The 21,114-nt window shown below is 50.8% G+C and overlaps 1 protein-coding gene across 15 annotated transcripts in view; it reads right to left on the reverse strand.

The window, feature by feature from the left end:
* The window catches only part of DYSF (dysferlin), a 201,748-nt gene that overhangs the window by 158,922 nt on the left and 21,712 nt on the right, over positions 1–21,114 (reverse strand). For all 15 annotated transcript variants that reach the window (XM_058550977.1, XM_058550972.1, XM_058550975.1 and 12 more), the window contains exons 2-4: positions 20,399–20,454; positions 19,394–19,485; positions 5,198–5,303 (exon numbers count right to left, since the gene is read on the reverse strand). In XM_058550977.1, the coding sequence (XP_058406960.1) occupies positions 5,198–5,303; positions 19,394–19,485; positions 20,399–20,454 (254 nt within the window). The remainder of the gene's footprint in view (positions 1–5,197; positions 5,304–19,393; positions 19,486–20,398; positions 20,455–21,114) is intronic.

Raw genomic sequence — 21,114 nt, forward strand, 5'->3', positions numbered from 1 at the left:
CAGAGATGGAGCCACGAGAGTGTAACTGGCCCATGCCATGGCCTGGGTGCCAGCACCTTACCACAAGGGCTCGGGAGCAGCCCTCTGGGAGAAGCAGGAAGGAGCAGCAGCCCCAGAATGCCAAGACCACCCAGGCAGCCCTCCCTGGGTTTCCTGAGCATCAGGTACCTCCACCCTGAGAGCCCCACAGCAACCTCTTGAAGAAATGGCACATGCTGGTGGCTCCAGGCACCTGAACAGACTTCCAGCACTGAGCCAGCTCCATCTTTTATGTGCCCATCAAGGAGCCGCAGGAACATTCCTGGCAGCTCAGAGGTTCTAGAACCCAGGATCTAGAATGGATCTCACCACCAGGGGGCAGTCTCCAAGGTCCACTGCTTCAGGACCAGGGGTGGTTAATACTGGAGGCCTCCAGCTCTACTGAGGATCTAAAGGAAGGGGGGCATGTCTGTGGGTCCCACCCAGGGTCAGGACCTCCCATTCTCAAGGTGACATCATACCTCCTAGCCTGTCCCCTTCTCCAGACATAACCAGAGCTGAGAGTGTCTTCGTGCGGGATGGATGTGAGCTCCATGCTCCCAGACCACATGACCTTGTCCTATAGCCCCCATAGGACCCTCTTCAAGGCAGTCCACATCAGGGTGCCTCCCATGACAGCCCCATCCGTCAGGTCTCCAGTCCCAGCACCACCACGCAAACATCCTTTCACAAGAGCATTATCAGTCAGTCATGTGTCCACCAAAACCCACTGCCCGGGAGCAGGTAACCTCAGTCACCCCTGTCTGCCATCTTGGGGTCACAGTCAACAATACCACAGAATTCTGGAGGGTCCTGTTTCATCCCCAGCCTAGGAGGGCCCAGGAAACCAAAGGCAAAGATAGGAGCAACTTTATCAGATCCTCCTACAGGTTATACGGCCAGGCCCTTGGGTCCTTCGCCCACCCCGCCATGCTCAGCCACATTGCTTGCTGCCCTCTTCCCGGGCCACAGCTTTCTGACACTGAGCTTAACAGGACCAAACCCTAGGCCATCCCATTCCCACCTCCCCTAATACACACTTCATGTTGTTGTTAGTGCCACCCCTCGATCCCGACTCCTAGCGACCTTGTGTACAGCAGAGTGGAGCCCTGCCCATCTTTTCCACCATCCTCTCACCTTCCGATGCTATATCAGACAATGCTCCGCTGCTATTCACAAGGTTTTCGTGGTCAATTTTTTCAGAAATAGGCGGCCAGATCCTTTTTCCTAAACCTGTCCACCATGGGTGACCCTGCTGGTATTTGAAATACCGGTGGCATAGCTTTCAGCATCACGGCAACACACAGCCGCCACAGCATGACGACAGACAGACAGGAGGTGTGGTTCCCTGACCTGGAAATGAACCCGGGCTGTGGCGATGAGAGCATCGAATCTTAACCACTAGACCACCAGGGGTGACTACACACTTCTTGAGTGGATAGGAAAGCCCCGTATGTGCCTGGGTCCTGCTATTTACTTTTCTCTCAGGGTCCAGAAGCTGGCAGAGGGTAAGATGTGGCCCTGAGCTGAAGCAGGGGTGGTTGGCAGCATCTTCAAACCGCTAGAAGGAAACTCAGGGATTCATCAGAGCACTGTGTCTGCCCACCTCCAGTCCCTGCCCCCAACATGCAGTGCCCTGCTGGCTCCCCAACCCACCACACCCCTGGGTTTCACATGTTCTGTCACCCAGCCGGTTTCCCTTTCTGAGCTCACTCTGGTTTTTAAGGCTAAGGCAATTCTGACACAGTTTTCACGGTGTGTCCATCCCCTCATTAGCAAGCAGCTCAAAATACATTCGTGAGTATGTTGCTTCTTTCCTCCACGTGTGCCCAGCTCCCCCATGGGCCTGGAGGCTCCCCCAGGACAGGCGTAGCATTTTCCCCTTCAGTTTAGAAGCTGTCTGAGGATAGATCTGGCATCCTCTCTTGGCATACAGCCCAGTGTGCCATATCTGAAAGGACTCAGGTGAGAATACTGAGGGACAGGCAAATGGGGGCCACGGCCCAGCCTGCATCAGGGTCTCACAGCCTCTCCCGGCCCCTCCTCCTCCCCCCCTCAGTCCTTCCAGGGTTTTCTAAGGATCCCATAGGCCCTGTCTTCTCTCCCATCACTCCATCAGCAGGTTCCTTTGGCCCTCTGAGGCAATCTGAACTACAACCAATGGGGGACACCTGGCATGCTCTGCCCACTGGGCGCAGCCCAGAAATCGGCCTCGGTGAACAGCCAGTGGGAATCCTCGGCTTCTGACAGGGCTCTCGGCCCCTTCTGAGCACATCCCCAGATCTCTGTGTCTCCCGATGCAGTGCAACCAGCCCCAGGTGCCAGGTGGGAAGCACCAGCTCAGAGGGTCTTAGGACCTGCCTGGGGCTGCACTGTGACTTAATGCTATCACAGGGACTAGAAGATGCTCCCAGACCCTCCCCACAGGCCACAGCTGCCCCCTAGGCAGCAGGGAGGGAGGCCCCATGTGATATTGTGATTTATAATATATATTTGGTCATTCAGATGAGTAAAACATGTTTCTCATACATATTTGGTCTTCGTTCACAGTTCCTGGCTTTCAGCTCCCAAAACCCTTGGAATTTCCTAAGTGTTGAGAGTGACAAAGGTTTCTCGTGTTATGTTAATGAGGTAACTTTTGGACCCACCTAAGGAGGGAGGCTGGTTGCCAGGGGAACCAACCCTGTGATTAGAGGGTTGGAACTTCAGTCCCACCCCTGACCTCCTGGGAGGGCAGAGGGGCTGGAGGTTGAATCAGTCACCAATGGCCAATGATTTAATCAATCGTGCCTGTGTGATGAAGCCTCCACAAAAACCTAAAAGGACAGTTCGGGCAGCTTCTGGGTTGGTGAACACGTGGAGACTGGGGGATAGTAGTACACTCAGAAGGCATGGCAACTGCGTGCCCTTTCCCCATACTTTGCCCTGTGCATCTTTTCCATCTGGCTGTTCCCGAGTTAGATCCTTTCAAGATAAACCGGTAATCTAATAAGTAAAATATTTCTCTGAGTTCTGTGAGCCACTCTAGCAAATTAATCAAACCTGAGGAGGAGGACCTGGGAATCTCTAATTTATAGCCTGTCAGTCAGAAGTACAGGTAACAACCTAAGCTTGCAACTATTGTCTGGGGGGAGGGCAGTCTTGTAGTACTGAACACTTAACCTGTGGGATCTGATGCTATCTCCAAGTAGACAGTGTCAGAGTTGAGTTGAATTATAGGACACCCAGCTGGTGTCCAGAGCATTGTTCGCTGGTGTGGAGAAGACTATACACACACTTTAGAATTGGGTCCAGGAACCTAATTTACCCCACCTCTCCCAGCTGGTACTCAGCTGGGGACTAGACCAAGCAGGGCCCAGCCCTCCTCTCCCATCAGTCACCTTCTGACTCACACCCCCTTCTTGGAGAAATGGTTTGTGAAGGATTGGCAAGCTCTGTAGACAGCCAGGGGCCCCAGCCCAGGGAAGAGAAGGCAGCAGGTTCCCAGCTGGTGAGCAGGAAGCGCAGCCAGAGTGTGGGAACAGAGAGTGAGAGGAAGAGAGACGAGGCCTCCAGGAGATGGTCACCAGCCTGGTTCGGCCCCAGGGACAGGGACCAGGTGTCTCAGGAGCTGGATGGTCCTCTGACTTTGGAGGGGAGCCAGTGCAGAAGAACTTGCAGGAAACACCAGTGTTGTGGATGCATATGGGGCTGCAGTGGAGAGATGTTTGAGCAGCTCGGCCAGGAAGCGAGAAACCCTGGTTGGAAGCACTGGAGGCCCAATACACAGCAAAGTAGGCAGCCCACCCCTGAGATGCAATGGAGACGCACCAAGCAGATCCCCTGAGTCAAAATACCTCTCTCGCCAGCTGCCTCGCTGCTGACAATTCCTCCACTCATGCTCTACACCTTTAAAGTTAGCTCTGGCCCTCTTCAGGATGCCCTGAGGGGTAGTCCCAGAAGTCTTTGGAGTCCTTCCTCACTATAGGGAGCATTAGGGGACTGGAAAGTTCAAAGGGAGGACAAGAGGGGATTCAGGAGATGATGGAGACAGGCTCAGTGAATACTGCACTGAACCAGAATGTTCTACCAGTGAGCACTGCCTAAGAAAGAAATGGATTCCCCTGGGAATTGGCATCTCCCCATCAAGGAAGCATCCCAGCCATCACTGGCCTAAGAAGCCTCAAGAGAAAATTCCAGCATCAGAAGAGCAGTGAACCAAGAGTCCATTCAAGCCCCTTCCACCTGAGAGTACAAGAGATGCGCCCCCAAGTCACATCCCCATTGGGACACCAATTCACTGCGTGACTTCAGTCAGTCACTCCCTTTCTCTAGCTCTCCGTACCCAGTAGCGGTTCCATTCAGAGCTCTGCCCACACTGGCCACTTCCTGACTCACCGAGCCAGCCGAGAGCTGCCAACCTCATACACACACACACACACACACACACACACACAGACTCCACGGGGCAAGGTAGCCCCACTCTGTCTGAGAGAACTTGGACCCACTGGGAGGAAGTCTTTCCAAATCCATAGTTCCCCCACTGCATCCTGGGAGGTGGGGCTGACCCAGAGGGAAGGTCGGGAATTCTACTGACCAGGAAGAAAGAACCTTGCAGGGTATATTTAGCTCACTATAAATAATGGGAGGCCAGAGATGAGGGCTGGGAATTGTCTGCAAGGACTGGGAGAGCACTGGGAAGGCTGGGGGAGGGGCGGGAAGGACAATGGAGGACAGGAACAGGGCCTGACAGGTCCTGGTGGGCAGGGGAGAGGGGTGTCTGTCTCCCTTCCCTTGTGATCTGTGACCCGGATGACTCAGCCTGCATCTGGAGAAGAAGGCAGGGTAGTGAAGGAGGGCTGCCAGGGAGGTTGGGGGAGCCATAACCAAGGATGCCTCAGAAGCTTGGGAAGACATTGGATTTCTAGTGAAAAACCAATTCCAGGAGGTGACCGTGCCTCCCTCCAGGGCAGGCGGTGACCCAGGGGCAGGCCAAGCTGGGGTTAGCCCCGCAAGTGGGGCTCCCTCCCCTGCCCTCCCATCTCTTCCACCCCCGCGCCCCTCCCCAGCACCTCAAGCTCTGGCCAGAGACGGCCAGGCCTGGTTGTAAGGGAGCTGGACTATGACACGCTTCTGGGGTCAGAAAGGCAAGGCCTTGGACCAGAAACTGGCCTAATGCAGAGGCCCGATGGGCACTTACCCCCGTGGGCTGCTTCTTGGTGTCCAGCAGGGGGGCATTGAAGCTGGCAGACAGGCTGGGGGTGGCGAGGACCTCCCGGAGTGGGACTTTGGCTTCCCCCAGGAACCTGAGAGGAAAGAGAAGTAGAAGGCAGAAGACTAGCTGAATGTGCCCGGCTCTTCTCCTGCCATACCCCTCCCCACCACCACCACACAAACCCCACACAGACAAGCTGATCTGCCCAGAACAGCACAGTCACCTAGGCCCCTCAAGTCTCCCCCTGCACCTCTGCCCCACTCACCCCGTGCACCATCCCTGGGGGCCACGCCCCTCTCCCTGCACAGGAGGGATAAGAGATACCTTCCCTTCCCCCAAGGTCAACCTTGACCCCTTTCCGCCCCTCCCCAGTGGCCCAGTCCTGCCACCCCTGCCAGCCTGGGCTCCCCCACATCAGGGCTGTCTTGCCCATCAGATCTCAGCAATCCCCCAGACCAGCGTCTCCTGAAAGCCAGGGCAGTTTCTCCACCATCACATCTGCACTGCTTATCTGAGCCATGTCTACACAGGCCGTCTATACTGGTTTCCCAGGGCTCTGCCTACAATGATTATAAATGAAAAACAAACAGACCTTCTTGTCTTCAGGGACAGGGAGAAAAGAAAATTGGGGCAGGAGAGACATGCCCCAGTCCTCAGAGAGGCCCCAGACAGTCACATGACACACACCTGAGGCCGCATCTCTGACTGAGGGGAGGAGGCCCCATAAACAGATGTGATCTTAGGAAAGAGTAAGCTACGGCGTGGCAATCAGTGAAGGGACCCTTGAAAAGAGTGCCAAGGAAAAATGTCGTGATCCCTAAGCTAAGAAATGAGCAGGTAGCATTCTGCACCTCTGCAGGCGGCAGGACATCAGGGGCAGCGAGTGGCCCGTGTCAATCAGAACTGTCGCCTGGTGTCCTCATGGGACTCCTGTGTGCTTCCCGCACATTACTGTCAGGGCACGAACAGGGAACAGCCATGGGTGTACTCTCATCACTTGCTTCTTCATTGTTTTTTCCTGGTGGATAAACAGCACACCTGGTACCCGGGACCTTCCTTTTTCTGGTCTCTATAACAATTGATTTGAATATGGGTTTTTATGACGTTCTGAAATAAAACTTCAATCTTTACCTAAATAGCTGATTTTTAAAACTGGCTGCTCACAATGATGCTCACATCCATTAGGATGGCAACTATCAAAAAAACAGAAAACAAGAAATATCGGTGAAGATGTGGAGAAACTGGAGCCCTTGTGCACCATGGGTTGGAATAGAAAAAGATGGGGCAGCTATGGAAAAACAGGATAGCGGTTCCTCAACAAGTTAAATATATAATCACCACATGATCCAGCAATTCCACTTCTGGGTATATGAAATCAGGGACTCGAAGAGATATTTGTACACCCATGTTCATAACAGCATTATTCACAATCGCCAAAAAGTAGAAGCAACCAGTTCTCATCGCAAGAAAAAAAATTTTGTAGACGTTAACTAGACTTATTGCGGCAATCATTTCACAATCTATGCAAACATCAAATCATGGTGTTGTACACCTGAAACTAATATATCTTAATTACACCTCAATAAAAAAAAGAGGTGGAAGCAACCCAAGGGTCTACTGACAGATGAATGGATAAACAAATGTGGTATATGCATACAACGGAATATTATTTAGCCTTAAAAAGGAAGGAAATGCTGACACCTGCTACAACATGGATGAAACTTGGAGACATTATGCTAAGTGAAATAAGCCGGACACAAAAGGACAAAAATTGTATGATTCCACTTACTTGAGGTTCCTAGAACAGGCGAGTTCACAGAGACAGAAAGTAGAACAGTGGTTATCTGGAGCAAGGGGTGGGGGGAATGGGAAGTTATCATTTAGTGGGTACAGAGTTTCAGTTTGGGAGGATGAAAAAGTTCTGGAGATGGATGGTGGTGACAGTTGTACAACAACGTGAATGTGGGGGCCAGCCCAGCGGCTTAGCGGTTAAGTGCATGCGCTCCGCTACTGGCGGCCCGGGTTCGGATCCCGGGCACGGATCCCGGGCGCGCACCAGACACACCGCTTGTCTGGGCATGCTGAGGCCGCGTCCCATATACAGCAACTAGAAGGATGTGCAACCATGACGTACAACTATCTACTGGGGCTTTGGGGAGAAAAAGGGGAAAAGAAAAGAGGAGGACTGGCAATAGATGTTAGCTCAGGGCCAGTCTTCCTCAGCAAAAAGAGGAGGACTGGCATGGATGTTAGCTCAGGGCTGATCTTCCTCACACACACAAAAAAAATGTGAATGTGCTTAATGCTACTGAATTGTACACTTAAAATGGTTAAAATGGTAAGTTTTATTGTATATATTTTACCATGATAAAATAAAGACTAGCTGCTTATGTAATATGCTTATGTTATATGTGCTCAATTTTTCTAATACTTCTTTAAAGAAAGGGCTAAAGGGAGAGGTGTTCACTAATACTCATTCCAGGGTTCTGAGACCCCTTGAGATGCTAGGAGTCACATTTTCTAGAATTTGGACAGGTTTGTGTTATACTCCTTGGCAGCATGGAGCAGGTGTGTATCATAGCTTACTAAGCCGGGCTTCTGGAGGGTCTCCATCCCAGGGCCAGCACGGGGGAGGCACCTGTCACCAGAGTGTTGACCGAAGCGTCCTTAGGACTCTACAATGTCGAAAAAGCCAGACAGTAGGTGTAGAGGACCGTGAATCCATGCGACATTGGTAACCGAGTCACTCTGTCCTTCACGGGAAAACTGGGGCAGCAGAGCGGAGGGACCTGCTCCTGCGGGTGGATGGCGAGCCTGCTGTAGACCTCGGGTCTCCAGATTCCCTGTGCAAGTCCTGGCAGCTCTGAGGGGTCAGCCTCGGGGAGCAGAGGGGACGGCAGGCCTGATCATCCAGACAGACAGCCGAACACACAGCTGGCGCTCCAGCTCGGGGCCCTGAGGCTGTGGCCACACACGCCGCAGGGCCAGAGGGCACAGAGCAAAGCCAGGCCTTCTTGGCCTCCCTTTCAGGCCTCCAGCCCACCCAGCCCCCTCCACCCCCCTCCCTGGAGAATTCCCGGAAGTAGAGGGGGGAACAATGGCAGGAAATGCAGAAGGAAGTGCTGGCCCCACCCCTGCCAGCCCAGACACCTCCGGGCAGCCCAGAGACCTTGGCCAGGACAGACTATTTGTTATTTCCTCCTTTAACCGTCTCTGGGCCATGAAATGCCCCCACCTTGCACCCCTGCCATAGGTCCTGGGGCCGGCCCTCCAAGCAGCTGGGTGGCTTCCCAAGCCCCCACTTCCCTAGAAAGAAAGGCTGGAGACAGCATAGCAGGCTGCCCACCAGCAGGCGGCACAGAATTGCTCTGGGAGGAGGGGCTGGGGGAGCAGACGGACTCCCCAGGGAGGTGGGAGGGGACTGAGGCTTGATCTAGGGAAACCCAGATGGCTGCTCTTCATTCATTCATTTCACAGAGGATGGAGATGTGGCTTTATTCAGGGCACCTCAGGCCTGGGAGGGCCCAGACCCTTGAGGAGACCCACCCCATCTGGAAATCAAGACAGACACAGACCCTAGGGCCCAGGGGCCTTCTGCGCATCAAGGGTGCTGCAAGCTCAGTGGGCACCAATCAGTGGCGCGTGTGGCAGACAGGATTCAGTAGGGGTCGTAGAGGCAAGGAGGGGCCTGGGGGTCCTGCAGAGGCTGCCGCAGAGCCAGCTCTGAGTGTGCAGGCCCTGGCAGGTTGGAAGCAAATCCCTGTGGGCTGTGGGAGATCAAAATTGGCCACCCTGAAATATGTCTCTTTACCTTGATTATTGTCTCTGACGGACATTTGACCTCCCCCACTAACTGCCTAAAGAAATTTAACTTTGGGTATGGACAGACGGGAGGGGTCCTCGCTAAGCCCATTCTTATTAAAGTTCTGTTTACCAAACATTTACATTTGTAAAGGTATCTCCCTCTCTGTAATGGGAAGAGGCGAGGGTTGGGGTGGGGGTGGAGATGACCTTATCTCTGGAAACTCTTATCAGGACGGAAGGAGACGACTTAAATCTACACACCCTTGATTGCTGTGCTTTCTGGAAATACCCCATAGCTGTCTCCTTCCCCACCTCTAACATCCTCCTTTGTCTACCTGAATATGCTATTTAAGGTGAAAACCTTCACCATTTGTCAAGAAACTCGGTTTCCCTGGTTTCTCCCATGTATACACGTTATTAAACTTGGTATTATTTTTCTCCTGCTAACCTGTCTCTTAATTATTTGGCCAGCCATAAGCACCTTAAGGGAAAGGGCGGAGGGGGATTCTCCCTCTTCCCCAACAGGGCCTTGGTCCACCCCCCGCAACCTACTGATAGAAAGATGAAGCTGTTCTCCCATCCTCCCCAGACCTGATCATCCCTCCTGGCTCTGCTGTGCTCTGGAGCCACTGGAATGTGGGGACAGGAGATGCAAAGGGGCTGAAAGAGGGCTGGCACCATGGCTTAGCGGTTAAGTGCACGCGTTTCGCTGCTGGCGGCCCGGGTTCGGATCCCGGGCGCGCACTGACGCACAGCTTCTCTGGCCATGCTGAGGTCGCATCCCACATATAGCAACTAGAAGGACATACAACTATCAACTGGGGCTTTGGGGGAAAAAAATAAATAAATAAAATAAAACAATTATAACAATATGCTGTAATAAAAGTTACCATAGATCTTAGTAACCTCAGCACATGATTTTTTTTCTTTCCTTATTAAGTCGAGAACTTTCACCTTTTCACGTAAAGGAAGCACTGCACAGCTTCTCTTTATATCTGAATTGCCAGCATCACTACTCTTGCGCTCTGGGGCTATTATTAAGTAAAATAAGGGTTACTTGAACACAAGCACTGTGATACCATGACAGTCAATCTGATAACCCAGACGACTACTAAGTGACAAATGGGTGGGATTCACTGGACAAAGGGACGATTCGTGTCCCGGGAGGGATGGAGCAGGACAGCGCAAGACTTCATCATGCTACTCAGAATGGCGCGCAATTTAAAACATGAATTGTTTATTTCTGGAATGTTCCATTTAATATTTTCAGAACAAGGTTGACCATAGGTAACTGAAACCGTGGAAAGCAAAACCGCGGATAAGGGGGGACTGCTGTAACTTACCTGCAAATGAGAGAGAGGAAAAAAGGGAGGAAGAAGAAGGGAAGGAACGCGAGGAGCGAGAGAGAGAGAATATTGTAAAGCAAACAGAACAGAATGTTAATAAGCGCACCTGGGTAAAGGGTATTTGGACGTTCTTTGCTCTATTTTTGAAACTTTTCTGTAAGTTAGAAAGTATTTCCAAAATCACAAACGTCAGAAAGGTTACCATGTGTCAGTTTCTCATTCTTTATCTTTTAAACTAAGAAAAGGACATGTCAACTAAAAATATATATACTAAACTCAAACCCATTCATCACTGACTCAGCTGCACCTTCCCCTCTTTAGATTCAATGAGTCAGGCATGACAGGAAAGTCAGAGAGCCCCTGTCCTGGCAGGACACACACACACTCACACACACACACTCAGGGGAAGTTTAAGGACCCCAGTGAGGAGACACCCGTGAGCTTCGCCCCCTCCAGCCCTCAGCCATGTGTGCCTGGAAGTGAGGGGCAGGAAATAAGAGACAGCCGGACATTCCCAGCCCTCCTGGCCTCTGGCAGCCTTCCCGCCAGTATCTGAATCCCCAGGGGCTGCCCAAGGGTAACTCTAAATAGTTTTCCACTTCAATCCACAGAAAGACAAAGAAAAACTATTCTGAAACTCAGGGATGTCCTGGATAGAATCCAGGACAAAATAAAATATAGTTATAAAAATCCTTGGAAAATAAGGATATGGTCAACACTTCCGAGTACGCTGAGAACAATGGGATTGTGAACTGCAACTATTCCTGCCCCAAAACAGCCTCCCAAGGATTCCAGAAAGGGGGGCCTGCAAACCACTTACTGAAACCCAGAGGCTGAACTTAGGCCTATCTACCCCAACTTGTAGCAACAGCGAATCGCCTCTGCCTTTTGAAATGTCTGAGTGCACACGCACACATCGGGATGAACATCCTCTCCTATGCAGGAATGACCCTGTGACAAAGCAATGGACAGATGACAAGCAGGGAGAAAACACCCACCACACATAAAATAGACCAAGAGTTAATATTCCTAACAGCATCCCAAATACACAAACTACTGTGAATTAGCAAGAAAAAAACAAGCAACTCCAAATATAAGGAGAGGCAACTGACAGAAGCAGCAATACAAATGGGCAATAAACACACGAAAAGATGTTCAACTTTACAAGTAGTCAAGGAAATTATACGATACCTTGTTTATTCCCCTATGGCACTAGCAAAAATAAAAAAGTGACAGCACTTTTTTTTACACTGTTGGTGGACATAAATTAGGACAACATTTTTGAAAAGTAATTTGGCAGAATCTATGAAAACGTTACATGCTCATACCCTTTGATCCAGTCACCCCACTTCTAAGGACCTATCCTCAAGAAAAAAGTAGTATAAGGACATAGAAACATTTGCATAAAGATGTTCACTGGGTAATCGTTCAAGAGCAAGAAATTGACATATATATTGACTAAATACCCGTCAATAAGAGTACACCCCCACTGTGGCATACCACACAACCATTTAAACTGGGGTTGATCAATACATACTGACACACTGACCTAGGAAAGGGTCCACGGTGAACCAGGTACAGCCTAATATGTGCAGTTTGATTCCACTTTTGTGTACACATGGATGTAAACAGATGCTTGCATGTGTTTAGGAAAAACCGAGGAAGATATATACCAAATTGTCAACAATGGGCACCGCTGGAGGGAAGGGAAGGGGTGGATGGCAGAGGGTGGGAGAACTTGCATTTCTTCTTTTATAACTTGTTAAGAATGGAGCCTACTTATGCTTATAAAAAATACTTATAATTTTTATACTCTTGTGGGTTTTTTTAAATAAAAGAATGTATGTGCATATTCAGGTATGTTGGTGCACACTCAGGTACAGCCATGTGTCCATGTGGGGCATACACATGGTGTAGTGTCCACATGTTGGTGTGGTCTATGTATGTGCTTCTAGATGGATCCTGCTCCTACCAACAGCCCCCGCATACAAACCTTCAATGTGCCAAGCACCAAATAGGCATTTGACCCCCATGCATTATCTCATTTAACCTTCACAGCAACCTTGCAATGTGGGTACTGTTATCGCCATTGTCCTGATGATGAAACAGAGGTTCAGAGAGGTCCAGGTCACAGACGGCACCAGGATGAGACTCACTAGTGAGAGTAGGGTCCTGGAGAGAAGGCTTTGACCCTCACTCTAATGCCACTACTCCTGCCCTGCTCAGCTCTGGTGGACAGCCTGGGGGACCGAGACCACTTGCTCCTACCAGGACGGAACTCCTCGACTTCATCAACACATTCCAGGTGTGAGTGACAGGCACCAACTGGCCAGACCCACTCCCCGAGGCGCCTCTGCCATCTCCCGTGCATTCTTGCAGGGGGGTCCTCTTGCTAAGAGGACTAAGACCTGTGTTCAGCTCCTTCCTGGAAAACCCCACCCTCCCCAATCAATTAAGCTCATTGTCCCAGGAGGATAACCCCACCTCCACCCTGCACCAAGGCCTCCTCCAGGCCCAGAGACAGCCCTACAGGAGACAGTCACCTGTCAGGAAGACTCATCATTCCCAAAATATCTCCTCACAGCCTGATAGCCCTGGTGCCTGAATGCTCACCATCAGCACTTCCCTTTTTGGTCTGAGCAGAGTCTGGTGTATAAGGCAGCACCCCGCAGCTTCCTAAGAAGAAGCAAAGCATTAAGCCATAGGCTGCCACCAACACTTCGGTATGAACTGTTCTTTCTCAAACCACAGCTGCTGGAGAGCAGCCTTTGGTGGGAAAGGGCTGGGCCAGTGGGACTTGACACAACCAGGGCAGCAGGAGGGCAGCACAAGAGAGACATGCGGAAATAGGCCACCGTTCACGGGGTGTCCCTCTGCGGCAGGTCCCTTAGACGGGCTCTGCACTTGAATTAATTCTCCCCAGGGAGGAAGAAACAGGCTCAGGGAGCTTAGGTGACCCACCCAAGGCCACGTGGCTGTTGAGACTAGACCCTCGCTCTTCCCAGAGTCCACGCTCCTTCTCCTGGACCAGCTCACGGAGCCCGATGAGGGGGCAGGAGGAGGAGCAGCTGATGGAGGAAGGAGGAGCAGGAGTAACAGCGGCGCTCAGGGAGGCCCCGAGCTGCCTCTTGGGCCTGCAGCCGGTTGCAGACACCATGACTGACGACCCAGACCGCGGGAAGGTGAGGGCAGGAGGCTCTGCGTGTGGTGAGAGACCCCTCAGCGCCCCACTGTATAGAGCCACCAGGTCACTAAAAGGTTGAGAGTGGATCACACTATTCCAAAGAAAAAGCTACTGTGAACACCTAAAGGAAAGCTTCTTTAAAGGCAGTAATGCGCCTCCTAACTGATTCTTGGTATAAACATAGATCTCCTTCTAAACTGCTTGACTACAGGGCTGGGTGCCCAGCCACCTGGGGTGGGGTTGCCAGATGGAATACAGGATTCCCTGTGAAGTTTACATTTCAGATGAACAATGAATAATTTCTTAATATAAGTATGTCCCATGCAATATTTGGGACTTTCAAACCTAACTGGGTGTCCTATATCCTTCTTGGTTGATATCTGGCCATCCTACCCCAGGTCTGGCTAGGCATGGGCCAGTGAGTTATTGCGGTCAAGGTGAGCACTTGACCCCGGTGTTTTGACAGATGGATGTTTTGACTCCATGGAGACTTTTGCTTCCATGTTTACATTTACCAAATATTTAAATTAAAAATACACCTATATTAATTAATTTCCACTTGAACGTCATTTTCCAGAACAAATTACACTAAGCCCATTTAATTTGTTGATACATTTCCTATACAGTACAATTAAACTGTTTCCTCTTTTTTTAATCTTCATGTTTATTTTACTAATATTTACTGTCATTTTTAACAATTATTTTCTGTTTAAATTTCCCAACACAGATTTGGCTCAAAGATTTTTTTTTAATTTTTTGTTCACATCAAGTTTTATGAAATATAGCTCCGTTCCATTTTGCATTTCCTTTTGTGGAATTATTTCTATTAAGTCCTATTTTCCCAGGTCAACGTTTACAGTTACCAACAGGATCTTCAGTCAGTTTATCATTTCCTTACCAATTTTACCATATGCAATTTTAGCCGTGATTATTTTATGGTGATCATTTCCACCAATAATTACACACATAAACTATGACGAGAGTGACAGTTTATGTTTATTTCTTAGCTGATCTGTGAAAAAATTGAGAGCAACTCCTTGCAGCCGTGCCAGCGTGCCCTACACAGTGGGTCCTCAACCCTGGAGCACGCTGGCCTCCTCTGGGCAGTTTCCACAAGTGCCAATGCCTGCACCCCACTCCAGAGTTTCTCCTTTAATCAATGCTGCAGAGTCCACACACTGATATGTTTTAAAGCTCCCAGGTCACTTTAATACGCAGCCAGGGCTGGAACACTGTTCTAAAAATGTAGAGTGCACTGTCCAACACAGTTGCCACTATGCACATTAGCTATTTAAATTTAAATTAATTAAAATTAAATAAGGGCCGGCACTGTGGCTTGGTGGTTAAGTGCGCGCGTTGCGATGCTGGTGGCCCGGGTTCGGATCCCGGGTGCGCATCGAGGCACCACTTCTCCGTCCATCCTGAGGCTGAGTCCCACATACAGCAACTAGAAGGATGTGCAGCTATGACATACAACTATCCACTGGGGCTTTGGGGGGAAAAAATAAAATAAATAAAATCTTTAAAAAAAAAAATTAAATAAAATTTCAGATTCAGTTCCTCAGTTACACTATCCAATACAGAACATCTCCATCATCTCAGAAAGTTCTATGAGGCAGCACTGGTCTGGAGTCGCCATGAGTGGCTCTCAGCCCAGCTTACACAATATGAATACCTAATACCTGGGAGTCTGTGATGATGCCCAGGCCCCACCCCAACCAATGAAATCAGAACTTCTGGGTGGGGCTCAGGCACCATGTATGCAAAAGCTGCAGGTGGTGCTACTGTGTTGCCTGGATTAGGAACCTCTAGGCTAACATCCCAGGGGTCAAAACATCTGGTTGGGGATCAGGATCACCTCCCCTCCAGCATCTCTCTGAGCAGCCCAGAGTAAACAGGAAGCTGTTCACTGCAGCCTGGGACAGGAGTCCAGGACCTCCAGCTGGGTTTGCACAAGTGTCTCCCACCAGTAGGAGCAAGTTTCCTTTTATGTGCATTTCAAACCTGAATTTGTGGACACAAAGTTGATCCACCTCTGTAGCTGGCTCAGGGATCCCTCAGGCTCAGGGTGGGTGAGGTGCTAAGCAGCCGGGAAGCAGTTCCCAGCCCAACATTCCCCTCTGGAGACATGGAGGGCTTGCCAAGATCCCACTCCAGGCTGGCAGACCAGTCTGGCATAATGAGGCCACCCAAAACTGCCAACGGTCATCACGGGAAACAAAGAAATGCCAAGTGCCCCAGGAGCCATGGGGAAAAAGAGGAGAGTGGAGGAGAGAAGCGATAAAAGGGCAGAGGGTGAGGAAGGAAAAGAAGCAAAGCAAGGGGCTTGTCCAGACAGAGGTGCAGAGTGAGAGGCAGTCAAGAATGAGTGAGGCATTGAGGGGAACTCTAGAACAGATGGGGGCAGAGGAGGGAGGTTAAGCAGAGGGAGAGGAGGTAAGATAGAGGGAGACTGCAAGACTCACGACTGAGGAGGATCTGTGATCCTCTGACTATGATCCACCTCGCTTGGAGAAGGCCCAAATTCATGAGCTCACAGGACACACGCCCAGGACCCCCAGAAATGAAGGGGGCTGCATGATGATCCCCTGTGACCTCACTGAAACCCTGAGGACAGTCAGATGACAACGGTCACTGCCACACTTGTTATTTCCCTGTTTGCTTCCTGGCCAGATGGTGACAACTTGAGGGCAGTGAGTAGGTGTTCAATTTAAAATGTTCACCGAGGGGCCGGCCCCGTGGCGTAGCGGTCAAGTTCGAGTGCTCCGCTGCTGGCGGCCCGGCTTCGGATCCTGGGTGCGCACTGATGCACCGCTTGTCAGGCCATGCTGTGGTGGCCTCCCATATAAAGTGGAGGAAGATGGGCACAGATGTTAGCCCAGGGCCAGTCTTCCTCAGCAAAAAGAGGAAGATTGGCATGGATGTTAGCTCAGAGCTGATCTTCCTCACAAAAAAAATAAATAATAAAATGTTCATTGAACTGAATTCACTAAATTTCTTCCCTTTTCTCTTTCAAAATTTAAAATGTCACTTGGTTACTCTTGTCACTTCCTGGTATGTTTCTTATTTTCACAGCTTTAGAATTTTTAATACTTTTAATCTCTGATTCTTTACCTGGCACGTGTCCTGCCTGCCCCCCACTGTCTAGCAGGTTCACCCTCATGCACCTAACATTCAAACAAACTGCTGTCGAGGCTGCGTACCCCATTAGCTCCTATAACAAAGCCAAAATTCTATTATTTCCACATACGTCGGGGTTGTTTTGGCAACCTCTGAAATTCTTCAGGTATTTATGAATGTAATTTTAAATTTAAATTTAGTTTATTTTAAATTTAAGTTTTAATTGCAAGAAATGCAAAATTGAGATAAATGTTTGGAAAACTCAAAAATTACATTCAAGTAGTTATAAAAAAAAAAAGAAGTTTCTGGTAAATTGGGAAGTTTTGTGAATTAGTTCTTCTGCAAATTGATGATTGGGGAGCTGATTTCCAGCACACGGGTTCTGCAGTGAACTGGTCATGTGGGGAACTGGTTTTCAGGGAGCTGGCCTCCCCCCAGGAGCTAGGGGATGCCCATAGGGGCCAATGACAGGCCCACAAAGTGCAATGCAGCCTGGCCCCTGGTTTGACTTCTGACCCACAGACCAGGACAGCCCATGTGTGGCACTGGCCTGGAGTCACTCTGAGGGCCAGAGTAGCCCTGCAATTGATCAAAAATATGTTCACAGCCCCTGCTCTCATGCTGCCTTCATGGTCTTAGAAATCTCCCTACAGGGCCTATCAAAATGCTGAATGTGATAATGAAAATGAAACATGCATTTCCTCTGCATGCCTTGCAGTAACCCGACTGTCCCCTCTCTGCCTTGCTCAGCTCTATCAACTCCAGCATCATCAGGGAATTGAACTCTCCAGAAGGGCCCAGCACCGTCCTGGGGCTCCCAGGAGCCTCTGAGAGGTGCAGGGGGTTCAGTGATTAGAAGCACAATGCAGAACTGCCCTCCAATCACAGCTTCACCATCACTAGTCTTTGAGAAAATTACCCAGTCTCTCGGAGCCTCAGTTTCTCCATCTGTAATGATGACAATTACAATGTAGGACCTCACTGATCTTTTTTAGATCCCATATTATAAAGACTCGGCACAGGGCCAGACGCTCAGCTAAGCTCTTGGTAAACCTCAGCTGTTGTGGTTTTGCTATTATTATCTTCTGCCTGGTATCAGAGGCCCCCTCCCAATTTGGCCCCACTGCTCCCTTTTCCCTGGGCTGCACATGTTGTGTGATAAGAGTCCCACCTGTAAGGCCTTAGCCCAGCTGCCCTCCATACCAGAACACTGGAATGCCCTCCCCTCCTCGCCTCTCTAAAGCCTACCCCAGCCTCAGAGTCAGTCTGTGTTCCCTCCTCCAGGAAGCCTTCCAGGACTGCCTGGTGCTGAGCATGGCTCCCTTCCTGACCTGCAGGTCCACCATTCATGCTGGTTAGAGGCTGCCATGTTTGCTACATGTTTGTCTATGTTGGGGTAGGTTAGTGTGAACTGATTCCAGCCTCTGATGCCTGTGCAGGTGGGGGCTGCTGAGGTCCAGGCTGGACAAGATGGGCCCAAGATGCCCTAGGCCCCCACATCTTGCAGCCCCATCTTGGGAGGGCCCAGTGAAGGTGCCCCCACCCTCCCCACACATACCACACCCTGCAGCCACGGTGGCAGAGCCCCAGAGAGACGGTGGCAATTGGGTTTTTCCCCCAAGCTTTTTAAGATTTCAAACTTTCCAGGTGTTTTGCAGCCTGAGACCCCCGGTCTCTGAATCATCCCTCCTTCCTGCTCTTTCCTCCCCAATCCCAGGTAACACAGCCAGGCCTCCCCAGCATCAGACACGGCTGACCCAGTTCCCAGACAAAGGCTCCCCTGTGAGCAGGTCACAAAACAGCAAGCCCATGCCTGATCCTTGGGCCCAGACCCCAGTACACGGCACCCAGAGCGTGAATCCACCCCTGCCGGCCCCCGTCATGCCCAGCAGCGACTGCTGAGCCCCCACCCTGACATTCAAGGCTCGTCACTGTGCAGCCTCCAGGCTGCATCTCCCAGGCCCCCTCAACCCCACAATTAACAGGGCCATCAATCTGCAAGCTCGGTTGGTCCTGCACACTCTCCATCCCCCCCACCCCGCATCAGCACATTCAAGACCCAGGAGCTCAATGACAAGAGAAAGGACCCATCACTCGCCTACAGGGAGCCTGCTTTTGCCACCACCATTTTCTTCCTGCTATTCCTCCCTCCTGGAAACCCTCCCCACCACGAACATGAAATAACAACCGAAAATACTGCCATGGGGAGGCCTGCAGTCACTGTGACCCTTATTACTGTCCGACTTCTAAACCACAAATCCCACGCAAGTCCCACCTCTTCCATGAAGCCCTCCTGGAGAGCTCCCTGCTGGTTGCAGCTTCACTTTGCCTCTCTGTCTCCTGGAGTGTGCTGCTGCCCTCACCAGCCTGGACAGGCGGGGAGAGAGGGTGGCGCCCAGACTCCCCTGGGGTGAGGCAGGACACAGGGAGCCTTTTCCTCCCCACTCCCTGGGGCACAGGCTGTCCGTGCAAACACACGCACACTTGATTCTAGCCCATCGTCCTTCCCTGCAGCATGGGCAGCTCTCAGATTTACCCATGGCTGAGCTCCTGAGGCTGCAGTCAGGCCTCATCCCAACGTCTCCCACTGGGCCAGGCCCATGAGAGGCAGGTCCTCAATAAATGCTGAGTTGAAACACCAGCTCTCTGGGGCCCAGATTCTGGAGTCTCCGTCCACCATGACCCTACCTGTACCTTCAGGCCATGGAGCCCCTCTGGCCGCCTCACCTGTTCCTCCCCATTGTCTCATGGTCTTTGACCACCACATGAAGCTCAGAGCCCTGGTCCAGGGGAACGCCCTTGAGGTCCCACTCAAAGCCCTGGAAGAAAAGGAGAAAAGCATCTTAAGCTGAGGGCCCGATGAGAAGAGACAATGTCTGGTTCCCCCTGGTCCCCCTAGGGCACTGAGCAGGCATCCATGGACGATGCTGGTGGATGGATGGATGCGTGAGTGAATGAGCACATGAACGGCAGGGTCCCAGAGTTTCAGAAGTGACGGTGAGAGCTGAAGGTAGCAGAAGAGAGAAGGGGACCAGACTTCCATGGCCTCCTCTCCCAACTCAGTTCTACCAATCACCAGGAAGCCAGGCCAGGAGCACAGCTGGGGAAAATCACAGGTGACCCTGCAGTGACCTCAGGCAGGGACTACAGGACCAACGTGCTCATCCAGGAGCCAGGCCCCAGTGGGCAGCATGAATTAGTGCCACGTTGGGTAGGCCCATCCAGAGGCCCTAGGACCCTCCTCAGAGCAAAGGCTCCCCTGTGCATCCCAACCACATCCACACAAGGCAACCAGGGCTTCCAAAGGACCACCAGGGAGCCAAATGCAAGGAGCTGGCTGAGGGGGCAGAGGCCAGCAGGAGCCAGAGGAGGACTTGGTGAATCAGGGAGGGCTGTGGGGAAGAGGTGGGCTTTGGGCAAGGAGACAAGGCAGGCGAGAGAGCCCCTAAACACCCTCTACCTGGCTGGCCAGAGCTGGGAGGAACAGAGAAAAAAGTCCTCCCACTCCTTCCCATGCCTCACATCTCAGGGGAGATGCCTCTGTTTCCTGGAGGGCCAGGCCCCCAACCCTCCTCCCAGGTTCCTAGAGCCGGAGGATTTAGATAGCATGCTGGACCACCAGCCCCTCCCCACCTTGACAGTACCACTGAGAAAGCCACCTCCTGACTTGTCCCTGCAGAGACGCGGCAGCAGAGAGAGTGAAAAGGAGAGAAGGTGAAAACACTGGCATACCTCATTCCACACAGGGTTCACGCTGTTCTTGATGACTTTGGTTCTTTTCTTCACCCCTACGAGAGACACAAAGGGAGAGAGGAGAGATGTATCCCACCCCTGCACCTGCCACTGAATTAGGGTCAGCTTCTGAGACCCACCTTGCAGCTCACTCACCAAAGGAAACATCTCAAAACCAAGGGATTCCCGGAGATCCCACCAGTCTGCACGAACGCCCGCTGCTAGCCCACTTCTCCCCTCAGCTCTGGAGGGAAAAACAGCAGCCCCATCAGAAGGATGTTTTAAAGGAAAATACCCAGGCTGACTCTTCTTAATGAGTTTGTTATTATTATTCCTGACTTTCTAAATTAGGTTTTTAAATTGTAAATTTTCTGATTCTAAGAATGATCTTCATAGAAAATATTCCTTTTTTTTTTAAAAAACATCTACCTCCACATATCGTATGATTTCATTTATATGAAATGTCCAGAATAGGTCAATCCACAGAGACAGAAAATAGAATAGTAGTTTCCAGGGACCTAGGGAGAGATGGGGATGGGGAGTGAATGCTTAATGGAGGTTTCTTTCTGGGGTGATGAAATGCTCTGGAATTAGATAGTGATGATCGCTGCACAACATTGCAAATATATTAAAAACCATCTAAATTGTACACTTTTAAATGGTTACAATGGCAAATTTTAGGGTATGTGAATTTTACCTCAATTTAAAAAAATCCA

The sequence above is a fragment of the Diceros bicornis genome, chromosome 12 (genome assembly GCF_020826845.1).
Source record: "Diceros bicornis minor isolate mBicDic1 chromosome 12, mDicBic1.mat.cur, whole genome shotgun sequence".
Lineage (NCBI taxonomy): Eukaryota > Metazoa > Chordata > Mammalia > Perissodactyla > Rhinocerotidae > Diceros > Diceros bicornis.